The 17,685-nt window shown below is 38.3% G+C and overlaps 1 protein-coding gene across 1 annotated transcript in view; it reads left to right on the top strand.

The window, feature by feature from the left end:
* Positions 1–879: 879 nt before the first annotated feature.
* The window catches only part of GOLM1 (golgi membrane protein 1), a 39,370-nt gene continuing 22,564 nt past the window's right edge, over positions 880–17,685 (top strand). The window contains exons 1-2 of the mRNA XM_075211070.1: positions 880–1,107; positions 16,323–16,472. Coding sequence (XP_075067171.1) covers positions 16,344–16,472 — 129 coding nt within the window. The 5' untranslated portion in view covers positions 880–1,107; positions 16,323–16,343. The remainder of the gene's footprint in view (positions 1,108–16,322; positions 16,473–17,685) is intronic.

The raw sequence follows: 17,685 nt of genomic DNA, 5'->3' as shown, positions 1-17,685 counted from the left end.
ATAAAATAGAATGGTTGTGTAATGCAATCTAATGTATGCAAATGTGTGACAAACCTTTTTTTTTTTTTTAATACATGACTGTATTAAACCCTCCCCTTCACTCCTCTAAAAATTCGCAAGCACCAATGATTAAAGAACGGGGGCAGCGTTACCTGTTTTTCAATTGAAGTGCACAATTTTTTCACGCAGGGTTAGCTAAAAATGGTCCCGCCAGCGGGTCAAAACACACACAGGGATTTTTGAACTCGGCAGCAAAAAAAAACTTGCAGTCAATTGAATCGCCCCCCCCCCATTTAGTTATGGGAAATTTAATTTTTTAAAAACATACATAAAATAGCAGACTCACAATTTAAATAAGCTCAGATCTGTGACTAATCATACAATTGCAACACATAAATAAACACAGTAATCTTTTAAACACAATAAACGCCGCTTGTAGCCGGAGTGCATAAAATTAAACAATCATTGTCAGAACTGCCACGTACTCGGTTCTTAATATAACAACTGTGTCGTCCACTAACACGCCCTGCAGGAAGTACAGGGCAGCTTCTTAACACTATTAATATCAACTCTCTAAATCAAAGAGAACAAATGTAATATTGTATTGATGCTAATTTGTAGTTACATTTTAGTCTGACTTTACATAAGTGGAAAACTGTAACCCTGAGGGTTCTGCACTATTCCAACAAAGCAGCTCAAGACGTGGTGGAATAATTCAGGACTCTAAACTTAATAATCCAGAATGACATATGACGTGTAACTAGTGATTGATTATACTAGTCCTCAATCTATACCTGCTCACATGCGCCTATGCACAGTCCCTCCCTTCCCCATCACAGCGTTACTTCCTCTTCCTCTGCTCTCTGTCACTGATTGACCATTGGTTGCCCGGCAACGCGCTTAACGCGAGAAACCCCCGGAGCGCTGCAGAGTGATTGATGAGTCTGGCGGCCGATCGCGGCACAGAGGCGGGGTGCTGACAAGAGAGGTGTCACACACGCACGGAGCGCTTGGAGGTGACAAGTTTTGGGCATTAGGGATCAAGAAGAGTGAGTGAGTGGGGGCAGAAGTTAATCAGGAGTTGGCCGCAGAGAAAGCCGGCCAGAGGTAAGTGTTGCTCAGAACGCTTTGCTAAGGGCATAGATCGCGCTGGCATCGGAATAAAAGGCGTAATGTTATTAATGGTAAAGTAACGTAATAACCCGTTACCACGTTCCCTCTCTGCAGATGGTAGTTACTCAATGGCCCTAGTGTCATGCTGCTGTAGTGAACTGTAACCACTGTGCTTTCACGACCACTTTCCACTGTTTACACTGAACGAGCTTTGCCCTGTAGTTGTATGGCATTTTATTACAGTATAGATTATGATGTGGATTTCAAAAGAGTGCTCGGTTTGTGTCTTTTAAGTTAATGTGGCCATGAAGGGTGTAACCCCTGCTGTGTTTTACAGCAATAATTATGGATCAGAAGGGTCGATATTATATGTAATATTCTACCCAGAGAGTTGCCTGGAGGAGTGGGTAATGTATGTAGGGTTAGCTCTGTCCTAGGGTTTGTGCCATGTGAAATGTTTAACATATATTTGCATCTGCTTATGGTTTCCTTGGTTAAATAAATAATGCCAAAAGAACACTTTTTTTTTTTCACTGCTTACTTGGTTCATATAAAGTTAATGTAACCCGATCATACAATTAAGTTCTTGGTCAGCTTGGAGAATAATGTACTCATTATTAATATGTGCCTATAATTGTTTTATATTTTTTTTGCATTATTGTCAGTAGACTGCGGTGCTGAGGTGCAGCTGCCCTCTGAGCTTTTACCTGTGGACTCCAGCTCCTTCCTGGTGTATTGTCAGATTTGTTTACTATACAGTTATTTAAAATTCCTGCTAATATCTTGTTACAGATAGGTGTCTCTTTCTTTGATTTAAATGTATTGATTTAACTTGTTATCTAGATTAAGGGTATTGTGAGACTCCTTTGAAGATTAAGACCTCAAAAGTGTTTCAGATTGCCATTGTAGACAGTCCTATCATTAGACGTGTTAAGTGTGTTGATCTCGGCCCAAAGGCTGGGGCCGTTTTGCACGGCACTAATTTATTTATTTATTTATTTTTTCTCACTGTTTGTCACTTCACTTTTTTATATGTTTTTTTTCACGGATTTGAGGAGGTGCTGGAGACCTTATGGGTCCTGATCCCGAGAATCTAGGGGGGGTGGTGTGGTCCTAGTGGCTCTCACCTCCCTGAAACCATCTGAGGTCTTCTCTTTCGGGGAGAGGCACAAGTTCCAAGGGGGAAGCTTCGGCGGGACCCCCCTAGCCTTGCGGCGAAGGGGGTCTGAAGACCCTTGTCCCTTATGGATCCGGGGGTCGGGGATAGAGGGACCCTTTCTCTTTGGAGGAGGGTCTAAACGACACCTTGGAGCACGTTTTTTAAGTTTCACACTTATTTTTTTCGAGCACTAGGGTGAAAGCCCGATTTTGGGCTTTCAATAAAAAAAAGTGTGTTGATCTTGTGGGAGGCAGTGTGAGGAGTTGAATGAAGGGAAGTAGAGAGTCACAGAGCATGGTCCCCAAATCCACAGAGTAGTGATGGGAGTTCATATTAATGTAGGAAGATTCCGGTGTGAAATGCAGCTTGACATAATTTCCTGATTTACGCGGACTGTCTCTGCAGTTACCACGGTTGTCCCCACCTCCAGGATATTGGGAGGTATGTATCTGGCTACTGGTGAGCGAAGCTATTCATAGCATTTTTTTTTAAGAGTGGAACAACAAGAATTGTTCTTACATGGCGTGGCCACATGTTTCATTTATGTGTCTGCACTGCCATGCTCATGTCCTGATCACCTCCAGGGCAATGTTGGGAGGTATGACTATATATAGGACAAAATGTATCTATCCAACTTGTTATATATTGATTTTCAATGTACCTACAGCATATGCACTGCCACCTGTAGAGAAAATGGAAAATAAATGCTTTTGGCCACAAAGTGGTTGATAATTTTTGAGTAATAGGAAAGTTTATTTTTAACACCATAAATAATAATAATAAACATATAATTGAAATAAGCTGAGATGTCTGGCTACTCATACAGGTGCAACAAATAAGTAAAAACAGATCATTTGAAGAGTGCATCCTTTTACAACATACTTGCCAACTTTTCCTCGTTGGCTTCAGGGAGATCCCGGAGGAGGTGGGCATGTGGGGGCGGGGTTTGATGAACTGCATCATTTTGGCCCCGACCCCTAAACGATTGTCTCAATTTTGGCCAATTACAGCAGGGGGTGTGGCTAAGATGATGCAATATTAGTGTCATTAAGCCCCACCCCCCCATTACTTCTCTATTGTGGGGGCGAGAACTGGGAGGTTGCCCTGCTGTCCCAGGAGCCCGGGAGGTCTCCCAGAAATGCAGGAGTCTTCCGGATATTCCAAGAGAGCAGGCAACTATGCTTAAAGAAAAGCAGCTAATGAATCTTTAGAGACTGAAGTGTCTTTTACATTTCTGTCTCCATTACTGAAGTCATGTTGTCTTACCTGTCAGTCTTTGATTAAATCTTGGTCTCCATGAAAATGGCCACCTCCATAGGCATCAATACATGGACATAGGACACAATTTCTGAACTGTGTCATCATGCCACAGATGGTAAAGGCAACCACGTCTTATACTGGCTCAGCATCAGGGAGAATGCCAGACTCTTCAGGGAGTGAGGGAGATCACCCCTATTTCAGGGAGTCTCCCTGACATTCAGGGAGAGTTAGCAAGTATGCTTTACAAGGTTGTATTTGGGAGGAGATTTTTTGAAAAATCCAACATATTAGCCTTTGTTTTATCAGAAAACTATGTTAAAGACCATAATGTAAAATTATAAAATTAAAGCCTCTAACAGGCTTTTTTTTTGTCAAGAGTATTGTGTGCTGCACAACATGTCTGGTTATTTATAACCTACATGTAAACAGAGATTTGCCTTGGTTTTGCATAAATGTTAAGTAGATGCATAGGAATAAGGAATACTTCATTTGTATATATTTATGGTATTTCTTTGCCAGAATTTACATTAGGGATGCACAGAATTCAGGAATTGGTTTGGCAGGTTTATAAAGTTTTTAGTAGTTGTGTGTGTTTTGTTGTTTCTTTGTTTCTTTGTTTCTTTGTTTGTTTTGTTTTTGTTAAAGGAACATTTGGGTTTAGTTCAGTACCAAGAATTGTTGGTTTCCAGTCCTAAAATGAAAAATAACACCTAATATAGTTCTTTCTGATAGAGATGCCAATCTGGAACCAGAGTGTGATATTTGTAGTACAACATACAATGTGAATGTGGCCAAATAAAGGTCTAAAAGCAATGTAAGTTAAAATTGCTGCAATCAGATACAGTTCAGCTCCATTCTTGTGAATTGGTTTCTTCCCCAACTTCTAGTGGCACCGCCTACAGCCAATAGCAGCAACAAGCACTGCCAGCAGACAGTTGGGGTTCACAAAGTCATAGGTTGCTGACATTCATTATCAAAGGACAGCCAAATTGTAAATGATTTCATTGTAAAGTAATTCAATTGGCTAATTATAATATTTGCCTAATATTCGCTGATTTGTTGGCCAGATTGGAAAAGATTCAACTGTGTGACGTGTCGGTGAGAGAAAGTATAATAACAGGACTCCAGCTTTCCAGACTCACCATGAACGTATTTCTGAGGTAGCCAAATCATTAAACATCGATACTGGCTGCATTCAATTATAGACGCACTCCTAACATCCTGAGTCTGACAGAATATTCATTATACCAAAGGGGATTATTTTAGTTTGTGATGTGCAGTGTTTTATATATTTTGATCTAAGGATTTATACATTAAATCTTTGTACATGGTTTGAAGTAATACACTTAGAGGAAGATTTTTATTTATTTTTTTCTATTTTTTTCCTATATGATACTTATGGAACACAATGAAGTGAATTTTAGATCTGTTTAAAAGTTTCATTATTTCTTGGGAAAGTGGAGCAGCTAAAGATACTTTTGCAACATGGATGATCCAATTCTCTCAATGTGAGTGTAAATTCACAGACATTACGCTTGGTACTTATTATTATCGGACATATTACACTATATGGGGGGAATTCAATTGACCGCAAGATATTTTTTAACACCGCGTTAATTCATTTTAGCTTATTTACATTTTAGTTTATTTACATTTTGGAGCGGGTAAACTTTACCCGCGATTCAATTCCATTTTTAACACTCCGTTTTTTCATGAAATGGTCCTCTCGCGCTCCAGTAGAAGGTCTATCGAAAGTAAAGGGTGGGTGAGAGCCCGCTGCGTTAAAAGATAGTCCATTGTTTTTTAATGCGGCGCGTTAAACAGGCCAATATGCTGTTTTATCTCGCACCTCCTTGGGGTGTGCTAAAAATAAAAAACCTAAGAAAACTATTTGAAATCATGTAATAATGAAAAAAAAAGATAAACTATGTTTGTCAGTAATGCATAACATCAAAAAGTTGATATTATTTTAAAACAATAATGAAAAAAAATAAAATACATAAATATATTTAATTAGTTATATTTAATGGTTTTTTTTGTACAAATATGTATGTACTAATGTGTTTTGACATGGTATAGATGATTCTATAGTAAAAAATAGTGAAATAAAGAAAGTACTGTAATGTAGATATTTTTTGTTTATTTATTTTTAATACATGACCGCGTTAAACACTCCCCTAAAAACTCGCAAACACCAATGATTAACGCGCGGGGGTAGCGTTACCTCTTTTTGAATTGAATTGCACGAATTTTAATGTTGCGTTAACTAAAAACAGTCGCTATAACAGTTAAAAACCTGCGTGGGTTTTTTTTTTTTTTTTTACGCTGCAGGGAAAAAAATAAAACGCGGTCAATTGAATTATCCCCCTATGTGTGTGTTTTCTGGTTTTGGAGTTCATTTCATTGAGAATAATGATATAAGTTTGATGCTTTTATCAATTTTCTTTTGCAGCAATTTATTACACAAGGGTGAGGAATCATGTCTCTTAGGGGCCTATTTATGAAACTAAAAAGTATGTTCAATCCCCGAAAACAAAATTCTTATTTACTATCACTGCATCGCAGCAGTTATCATTGATATCTGCCGCTTTGCGTATGTTTTCGTTTTACTGAATAGTCCCCATAACAGTGTATGGGCACTGCCCTGTAATGCTATTTACTAAAGGTTGATAAAAAATAAATAAAAAAAATTATCGTTTTTTTTAGCATGTTAATGCACGCCAGCTTAATTGAAAAATTTCACTGAAGACAGCTTTGCTCCGAAGAGCAGAACTGCACATGTGTGGAGGGATCATGTGATCCCTCCCTGTCACATGCTAATTTGCCTTTCTCTGTTTTACAAAGTGCTGCTCTGTGCACATGTGTGTGAATTTTGTGATCGGCGCATACGCACAACGATTACAAAGAAGCCGAAGAACATCACTGACTGCAAGAGAAAAGAAAGTGTTGGCTAAGTGATACACTTCACAGGAACAGCCGTTTTTCGGAATGACTGTTCCTGTGTTGGTTTTTTCATAAATATGAGAAATAGTTCAATCCTTATCAATGCGATAAGGATTAAAAACTATTTTTCATTATATGCGGTTGTTGGTAAATGTGCCCCTTTGTCACTAATGGTGTTTGAAATCAGCACAAGATTGCAAGAGTATATGTTTAGTAGATGCATGATAACATCAATATCTTGTTTGTTTTATATAATTGTTTCTTTTTATGATATCATGTAAAATACAGAGTGCTACAAATTATATATATATATATCACCATTTCTACACATTGGGCCTGATTCAGTAAGGAAAGTAAAGCAAATAAATTAGTAACTTTCAAACTTGGCAAAACCATGTTGCACTGCAAGGGGTATAATGAGTTTATTATTTTGCACATAAAGAAAATACTGGTTATTTATTCATGTAGGATGCAAATACTTGATAGCTTTATTTTTACACTGACATCAAAAGCTAATCTAGGACATGCTCTACCCCAACTATAAATCTGTCCTCACATTTTAAATTTACCTCCCCTCCAATACAACATGGTTTTTCCAAGGTTCAAAATCACTCATTTTTTTTTGCTTTACTTTCCTTAATGAATGAAACCCATTGGGTTTATGAACATTGGACATGCCAAGAAAATAATTGGAATGGAAAACAGACTTAAATCCAGGATTGGGATTTTTTTTTTTTTAAAGCAGGCTTACACTGTTGCAGCAACAATTTTGACATTCCATCACACTGAAAAGCGAATGTGCAGTGCTATTCTGTACTTGCTATTGGTGGACAGCACTGCTTCACTCTGCAGCAGAGTTCTGAAAAACAGCCTCTTTGTGGCGGTGGAACGCAGCTTACGTTCCACAAAACGTCACTGCGTGCTGAGTGGAACGCGCAGGCACTGGTGCTTCTCACTGCCTTCATTACCAGATGTTCACCACCACATGTTGGTACTGCATATTAAGCATTGGATGGACACACAGTCCAAAATTGAATGCATCAATATAGAATAAGTTAAGCATTTCCATATATAGTGTTGCATATATTATGTTATAAATACAAGATTGTAAGCCAGTTGCCATTTAGGAATATCTGAGATACAGTGATGGAAAAAACATGCATGGGAATAGCATGATTTTCAACATAAGTATCTTTAGATTGTGTCAGTTTGCCTTGTCAGTTTAGAACACTATGTTGTCTGACTACATTCCATACAGTGGCTTGTAATAATACTACTGTGATTCAATATTGTATACATTGAAATGTCAGATCTGATTTGTGGTAAATTTTTATTACATTTATAAATCAAGGGTTTAAAGGGACTTCATGTTGGTTACTTAAAATAATAGTTTACAAAAATTGTAGGGGGCAGTAGTAATAATAATCTATTGCAGTAATTATATATTTCACAATAAATGTCTGATAGAAAACACAGAAAAGCAACATAAATTGCTTGATACTTTTGACCACATCCAGTTCTTTAAACCAAAATGGGGTTGGAGGAAGAGGGACAAACTAACATTTTGGGAGATTTTAATCTCGAATGCTTACACATTACACAAACCATTTATATGGCTCAAGAGAATTGTTAAGAGACATTTTGGTTCTATAGTTGTTTTGTGTTTATAGCTTGTAAATTTTGTCTCCAGTGTCTGCTAATCCTAAATTGTATGTAGTTAAGTGCAGGAGACTGAACCACAATAAACAAAAATGTTGCATATAAGTTGAGAAAACAGTGGTCTAATCATTTCAATGAGAAAATAGAAATCTAACTATAAATCTTATCTATGTCTGAATGTAATGATCATGCTAAGTAATTATATTGAGGATTTGTTGTGCTTTTTTCTACTGCAATTCAGCACTAACACGCTTCATATTGAGTATCAGTGTGGGATATGTAGTAAAGGGTAAAAAAAAGAATTTTCTCTACATCTGATCCTCCTCCTCCATTCAACTGCATCCCCCACACCCCAGATCTGGGATCCGTGTATTATAGTGGTGTAGTTGTAACATATTACAGCAAAACAAGTGATACGAAGGTACAACATACTGTATGTTATTGGTTGACAGAGATGTTTACTAATAAGGTTTTGTTATTGCTAGTTGACTTTGTTATTACTAATGCTGTGATAGATTACATACTGGCTTAGCAGCTCCTAATGGCAACATAAAAACTGGAGATGGGGGGAGGGGATGGTCTCAAATCCTATTGAAACTATAACTATGTACTAATTGTGAGCAGTGCGGTGAAAAAAAATGCTCGCCTTGGATGCCCCCACCATACACTCAAACTACGTTGCTTTTTTGGTATGTTGGTGCCTTTGCTCTACGATTTTCTCATCTTGTCTTGTGTACATAGCTTTAAGAATAGTCCAAGCCGTTTATACAGAGGCAGATGATTTGAAGTACTGAGTAGCTGCATGGTGGATAACTGAGCAGGTATTGGAACAAGCACTGATATCAGGGCGCAGTAATGCCACTTCCATACATGCGCCATAGAGTGCCAAAGGGGCTTCGTGGCACATTCACCAACTCCGGGCAGGGAGGTGTCGGATCTCCGAGAGCCAGCCCTGGAGACATATGACCTTGTTAACCACAAATTCCATATTGTTGTTAATGTGCAAATGAAGTTTGTGTTCTCATTAATTAATTGCAGATGCTTTCCAAAGTATAACTTGCTCTGTAATACGTATCCACACATAATATGAACAATATTTTTTTTCTTTTTTTAAAGCTATTAAAAGTCTAAATTATTTATACTGATTAGCCAGCTATCTGAATACAAGGGATGATACAGTGTCACTTTGTGTAGGTTTGCTCTCTGAATGCTTTCACTTAGCCTTTGTTTTTAATAAGATCTTTGAAATTGTCTTCCTAATTTCCAATAAACACCAATAAACATAGATGCCCATGCTGCTCAGAAGCAAATCATTCGGTAATCAGTCATTCCAAACGCAACTGGTTGTACAACAATCCACATGATGAGAGCATGTACATACCTCCTTTTTTTTTTTTTTTTAAACATTTAGGACCTATGGTTAATTATCTTCCTATTCCAAGCACCTGTAAAATTATTAATATGCCCTGTTTAATAAAATTTGTTTAAATCAATTAGGGGAACTAAGGGAAATATCATTGCTCACATGCACTTCAGGATTCATACAGTCAGTTCGATTTAGCTCGACCTATAATGGAGCACAGAGTGTAATGAAGGGTAGGTGTTCACCAGGGACCCCTCGCAACGAGGTATGAGCTTAGCTGCTACCCCTTCGCAGATCACAGCCTTTTCTTCTTACAGGTATCTGACGTGACTGTCAGGCTTGAATAGAATGGTTTATGCCAGATAGGGAACAACCAGGTAGTGCCTGGGTCGGAGTGAACAACCAGGTAGTGCCTGGGTCGGAGGGAACAGCCAGGCGCTGCCTGGGGCGGAGGGAACAGCCAGGCGCTGCCTGGGGCGGAGGGAATAACCAGAAACACACAGGAACAGAATCCTAGGAAACACAAGAAGTCCAAGAAACTACTTGTCAGGACAATAGACTTCACAGGGGACATAGCGATATCTGGGCACACGGTATTATATATACAGCTTGTCTCATTTGTAAATATCTACATCATTTGTAAGGTCAATCAAAAAATCAAATAAAGAGGAAAATACTTTCCATTATCCATATAAAGGTGTGAACATCCCTTGACATTCAGCCAACCTTTGTAATTTTGCCCATACATGGAATAGCTGCTGGAATATATGTAGTACATGGCTCAATAGCCTGCAGGACAGTGAAAATTACAAGTTTAAGACCTTTGACAAACTTGCAGCGGGCCTTCTCAAACATATAAGCAAAGTTTTTACGTATGCTCTGTCCACCGTGAGGCTTGGTACTGTCTAGCCACATAATGCATAAATACACTGGGCATGGTCATACCCATATTTCAGCCTATACTTTCTTCCTTCCCACATGTAACAGCAGTGTATGCTTTTAAAGATTCAAGTGGGTATAATAAATGGCGAATTTGTAACACAAACTATCTGCGGGAGGAATACTATTTGTAAAAGATTGCTGCAACCAGGCATCATAAAGGGCAAAGTGTACTATGTATCTGTCATGGCTTTGACTTCTATGACTGGAATTGTGAAAAGACCAATGTATTCTCCCATCTTAGTGACTAATGTAGTGACTAATCCCAAGGTCTTTGAATAAAGTAGACCACAATAAGAGGTATTCTAAGAGCATATCTTCACAAGAATGTGAATCAATCTGGAAAATGAAGAACTTATTTCAGTTTATTATCAAACTTTGGTAGCCACCAAATGCATATGACTCAAAGTGCTTGGAATAGAGAAGCATGGGGTTCATTTAGGGAACCAATCTGCAAACCTTGTATGTGGCCTTCAGTATGTGATGGAGTTTAGAGGTAAATCGCAATCGCAAACAAGGCCAGGAATGGGGTGATTCCTGTTTAGTGCTCCTATGTAGCACAAAAGCAGATAGGGTAAGTCCACCAACGAAAACGTTTGGCCAATTATATATTATATACTGTTGACCCATTTTATGTACTCCTATTTTGAGTCATTCTTTAGTAGTTTTCAAAGAACAAGCCCAGTGTAGGAATTGTCATGGGCGATTTGAACGTTAGACACAAGACGCCTGATATTTATATCCATTGACTTGACCAGAACAATTTGATCTCTCTGTATAATAATTTTTTATTTTTTAAAGATCCATTCTCACATGCACTGTAAAATCTAGTCAAGAGATGAGGGGCTACATCCACCAAATCTTCCTTTTTTTTTTACATTTCTATGAGGATTCCATCTGGCTTTACCACTTTGTTTTAGGGAAAATATATTATTGCCTTTAATTCCTCATCAATTGTTAAGGGCATATCTTATTGCGTTAATTATTTTGAGATTAATATCAGTTCTAAGGTTGGAAGGAGTATCTGCTTCAAGTGCATGTGTCATAAAAAGCCTTAAAACATATATTTATGTCACTTTGCTTAACAACTAAGACCCAACACATATTTGATGAACAGGAAACCACTGAGCCTTCTCTGTCTTTTCGCTATATTAATAAAAATAATAATTTCTATCTATGTATCTGCAGATCAGTATGTGAGGTTTTGGTTTTTAACCCGGTCAAGGTGTTGTCTTTTGGCCTTCCACCAGTTTTTTTTCTTGAATTGGGAGTTTTATTGGCAGTATACGCCACCTCAGCCTTTTTTACTCCTGTACCAGATAATTCCAATACCTTTTTTTGTGTATAGACCAGTGGTTCCCAAACTGTGTGCCTAGGCTCCCTGGGGTGCCTCGGCGATCTCACAATGGCCAGGGCCTGTGGTAAGCAAGGCGGGGGACTACTTGGTAATTATTTTGGCTTAGAGGTGCCTTGAAAAAACTATGGAGGCCCTAAGGGTGCCTTGAACTGAAAAAGTTTGCAATCCACTGGTATAGACTGTCTTTATTACTATTCCGCCCATGTCTTTTCCTTTTTATGTTGGTCTCAAGGAGAAATCTTACTACATGAGATGATTACTACATTTTATTTGGTCTTTGCTAGTTTATGTTTGATGCATCCCCTAATTAAGAAACTTCACTGTGATCGTATGACTACTGTATTTGGGGTGTACTTACTTTTCACACATGGCCTTCTTTATTTTGTCTTATTTTTTTGTTTAATAAATTACAAAGTAAAATCTGTTATTTGTTACATAAAATCATATAGTCCGCACCAAGGATTTACATTTGAAAAAAATATAATGAATGTCCTGATATGTAATAATAAAGATTAGAAAGAGGGTAGTGCCCCTTTGCTTGTGTGCATAAAATGCTTATCATTTGCATGCAGTCAGTCTAACAAGGACTCAGTGCTGCAGCCTATACAGGGAGGGATTTGGACTGATTGGCATTGAGTGGATACAAACAGAAGGTTAAGTCCAGTGCACTAGCTGTGACTGTGCTTGCTGCAGACGGGTTAAACAGTTAATATGAAGTTCAGCCTTCGGTATCTTTTCAGATAAGACTCCCTATATTTTATGTGCCAAAACATCATGCAGCACCTCTCCACCTGAACAATTGCCCTGTGATACCGCAAGTTCTTTACTTTCATATCAGATCCTTTTCACGCTTTTCAAGGTGTGCATCGATTTCCTGGTCCTTTGTGGACGAAAGGAAATGTATTTTCAAAGCCCAGCGTACTACCATTTTAGGACCCCCCCTCCCTTTATTTTAAACTTTATATTTCTCCTAATATATTGTTGATGTCTTAATTTAATCATGATATTTAGCAGACATTTAGACTGTGTTTATTAAATTTCTTTTTTTCTGCACAAATGTGCAATGCATTAGGCATGTGTCCTCACTAGAACTATAGGACAATACCCAATCTCTGCCACATCAAATGCCTTTACGGGAGAAAGGGGCTATGCTCCCTCCTTCTCCATCATTATCTCATGTAAACCATCTCACCCCCCCCCCCCCCCATCCTCAAAGCAACTTCTTCACCATTAAAGCCAACTCAGCATGATGGCGCAAACTTTTGCACCCTTTGTAAATGATGCCATCTTGGTCGGTAAATCCATGTGCTGCCCTGAAAGCCATTTCAGGGCAGCGTAATGGATTTACCATTTGTGCAAAAGGAAATGTCTTCAAACATAGAACATGAAAACAGACAATAATTTAACATTTATTTTCCTGCATACAAAACAGATAACTCATTTGAGGTGTGTCCATTATGACATATGTAGCTAACTTTTTAATTAAGTTGCTTTTGAACTGTAAGCTTGGTTTCACAGTTGGTGTCACTATTTCTTTGTTCTCAACCCTGACACAGCATACTTTATACAATAGAAAGCGGAGTCTTTTACCTGTATCCATGGGCTGGGGGACATCTGCCCCCTGCCCTCCTTTATGATGTTCCTAATAGGCTACTGAGCAGAGTGTCACCCCTACCCTCCACCCCCCGGGCTTAAAGATACCAGCTAGCGACTGATGTAGTCCTTAATTAGTTCAGTAAAGTTCATTAAACATGGTGGAATGTCTTGGCTACAGACCTGCTAGACCTGTATTAGGGCTTTCGTTAACTTTATCTGCAAGACACCAGAGCTGCTTTTCAAAGTTGGTTATAAATAGAGGCTGCAGTTCACACTGGAGGTTTTTACATATTTGTCTCAAAGTCAGTTGTGTACTGTTAACCCTCAGTATTCAGGTTAGGGGTTATATATGTGTGTAATAGTTATATGGTAGGCTATTAGCATCTTTTATATTCTTTATATTTCTCAGGAACTTGGAAGCTAAAATATATCTGCAAAAATAGCTTGATGTTTAACTTAACTTCAGCTTGTTTGCATGTTTTAGTGCTCAACAGAGTGTGCGTCCAGGCCGAGGGATGTTATCTTTGCACTGCATTTTCTGCCGTGCCTGTTAATTATTTTTATCAATTTTTGAAAAGCTCATTCTCTGGCACTGTTGTCGTTTTGGGGGGCCCTGCGTTACTTAACATATAGGCTTTGGGAAGTTGAAGGGACGTACTGTGGGGGACAGTATTTCCTGCCTAAACCAAGCTTAGGTGGAGCTTTTCCAGCAGCATTTTTCCTGCCTGCAATACAATTTTTCTGAAATATTAATGAGCCTTTTTCACTGGCTGTTCCCCCTTCATATTAGAGGCTTATATGACACAAGTTAACCCGTGCATGATACTCATGCATTCTAGTCAAATCAAGCTACTTAAGGTCTTAAAAAGGTTCTTGTCATGCATTTGGACCTAGCCCAGGCCTCCTCAGGGGAAGAGCGTTAGTTCCCGACGCAAGTGGCCTTTTTAATGTGTGTTCATGAGGTAAAATTACCTCACGAAAATGAGTTTGACCCCTCAACTCGTAAATTTAGCCTTTACTACCCCTCTCACGGGGGAAGGGGGGATGATGGAAGTTAACTGACTTGACTATTCTAATTTTTTTGTCAAATAATGTCAGTATACCAAATTTCAGGTCAATTGGATGAGCCCTTTCTGAGAAAATAGTTTTTTCCACACACACACACACACAAAAACACACACACACACACGCACGCCTCTACACATGTGTGTTCATGAGGTAAAATTACCTCACGAAAATCAGTTTGAGCCCTACCAAATTTCAGCCCTTTTTGAATTTTTTTTCCAACACACACTAAGAATTTAGTAGGTCAGTGTATAACTCTGCCCAGCAGGTGGCGCTGCAACTTGTTGTTTTTTTTCCACACACACACAGACGCCACTAAGCATTTATATATTAGATTGTTAGCAATATTAGTCATTTTTTTCTGAACACAGTTTTACATCCCACTTCTAGTCTAGTGGTGCTCAACATTTTTTTTTTTTTTTAAAGCTGTGAAAACCCAAGTGTCTGTCTGCCACTTTCTGGAACCCCAAAAGATTGCATCTCTTGCAGTCGAGACACCAAAACAGATTCTGATACTCAGAGGTTTCACACTTCTGTCCTATTAAGTTGTCTCCAATTAATAATAAAAACAAAATAATGTGTTAATATTTCAAAATGATTGTGTGCTTTAAAATAAATCTATAACGAGTGTAGAATGTAGTTTTGTAGCTACCCTTGTGTCTAATATACTCTGGCTTAGGAGAGATCCGAGAAGTTCATAATCTTTAATCAAAAAGTAAGAGCTTTGTGCCACACGGAGTACAATGCATTTATTGTTCACTGCTCCTGAATGTGGTTATTTGTCCATAAGCTTAGATGTAGCATGTGTAGATACCAATGATTTTATATACAACTAGAGCAAAAGTTTCCTGTTTTGTGTAGTGGTGAAATGGCTTTTCTGTTTATTTGACATTCAAATAATTTAGATGCCTATCTTTTTATCCTTCTCACCTCTTATTTGGATCCTGATTTCTATATGATCTTGTCCACATGGTACTCGTCTACATTTAGTAATATCCTGTTTGCTTTTACATTAAACGCAAGGCTGGGTTATCATTGAAAAGAAAAAAAAGAATGTCCACAGACTGCAAGAACAAACTTGGCAGTTAGTGTTCTCTTCAGGCAATGTGACAAATATTAATATAGACTTCTATTCACACATAGGCAGTGCCATGTAATGTCTGACAAACCAACCTTTTAAACTAGGTTCCTTTTCGTTACTTTCTTTTCATCTTGTTTAACCTAGACTATATCAGATGTGTGTGGGAGAATGTGTGTGATTGGGGTGAATTTATATGTAAGTTTAGTATCTCTGAATTTGAGTATGCATGTCTTGGTGAATAAGATACTCAGCCAAAACAAGGTATCTTTACAAGTGTCTGGCTCAGGAGTACAGTGTACATTTTATCAGCATACTTTACCACTCTAGCCTTCTGACAAGTCAGTATGGTATCTTAATCGGCTAATAATGTCTGTCCTAGCTCTTTGATGTTTAGCTAACTGTGTGGGGTTAGTATAGTCTAATCAGTGATGGGCATCAGACGTCCCTCTGAGCCTTCATCTGCGATCCCCCAAGTCCTTCCTACTTCATGTTCAGATATGTTTGTAATATCTTGTACCATCTGTTTAAAATGCCTGCTGATATTTGTATCTTTCTTTGTACGAATCTTGTGGGGTTGGGTGGAGATGGAATAAAACCTCTCTCTTCATTCAGCTCCATGAGATCCTGGAAGAAAATATGATTATGTTGATAGATGATGTCAACACAAGGTGAGGCACCTCTCTCTGCCTCGTTGATTGACCTGATAAACACACTTTTTAGATTTGTGTCTGGTAGGTAAGGGACATTTCACGAATCTCTTGATACACCGTTGTCCATTTATCTTCAGGTGTAGGGAGCTGATTTTCGTATGATGGGATTGAAGTCTGGCCGCAGAGCAATGAAGTCCCCACCTCTTCTCATCGCTGTGCTTCTAGCATGTGTGTGTGTTTTGGGAATACATTACTGGATTACAAGTACTCGATGCATGGAACTACAGGTAGGACATTTTATCAAAGGTGCATGTGTTTCTTAGAGTATGCAAACTTTAAAAATCGTATCTTTCATACCGACAGCTCATTGCAGGCACATACTGCATAGGAATGAGGATGGCATGCAGTGTAAATTTGCCCAGGCTCTTTTTTTTTTCACCCATAAGATTGTGGCAACCATATAATTCAATAAAATCTAGTGTTATTTTATGTATTTGTTTTCATATAGGAATGTAAATCTCACTTTCTAATTTGTTGACTCCTGAGCAAAAAAACGAAATGGGTCTATGATGTGTTCGTAAAAACATATATGGCTAAATGGGAAACGGCTATATGATGATGACCACAGCCAGCCATCCATCAGCAGAATAGCAGGGATCACAGATGAGTGTGCAGAATTCATCTGTTCTCACCCAACATGAACAATTCCAACTGTGCCATGTGAAGCATTTAAACAGGCAGTGGCATAATACTCTGCAGCATAGAAGTGTGGACGTTTTTCACATATAGCATTGGCAACAGCTGTACACTGCATTGGAACATTTATCTGATTATTGGCATTGGCCCTTGCTGCAAAGGGCTTGTTCTAGGGCGTGACTGGCATATTGTGTACGTTATTACATGTTGCTGCTGGTCTGGACCAATAGCTGTAGCCATAGCAACTTTAATAAAAATGCAGCCTAGTGACCAGAACATATGTTGCTTGGAGTTTTTAGACCCAGGGAGCATTGCCGAGTTTTTCATCACCATGACAACTGGACTGGGTTTAAATGATGCAGCTGTGACATTGGAACCTCATTAATGATAACACTAGGAAAAAACCCACAAAAGAAATGACAGTTACTGTGCACTTAAGAGCGAGCCAAAAAAAAACATTCGTATATAAATATATTTTTTATTAGAGGGGCTGGGTTACAGTGTATTTTGCAGTATCCTGGTTTTGTAGAGACTCCTACTGGCCTGAATTATATTAAAGTGGAGAAGCCAATACTGAGCCTTTTTTGTCCCATATATATTATTAAATATACTACAGATTTTATGGGGGGAAAACGGATCTCCAGTTTATTTGCACTTTTCTTTTTTTTACTCTAAACTGGAGGTGAAAGTGGGAGTATTGTTGTAGAATATTTTGTAGACTATGAATAAATTTATTGTTTATTGGCAAAATAATTTACCTTACTTTTATTGAATTATTCCATATGTTTTCTGTTTTTTCTTTTT

This window comes from Mixophyes fleayi, chromosome 1 (assembly GCF_038048845.1).
Source record: "Mixophyes fleayi isolate aMixFle1 chromosome 1, aMixFle1.hap1, whole genome shotgun sequence".
NCBI classification, from domain to species: Eukaryota; Metazoa; Chordata; class Amphibia; order Anura; family Limnodynastidae; genus Mixophyes; species Mixophyes fleayi.
This window is presented reverse-complemented; position numbering and strand designations above follow the sequence as displayed.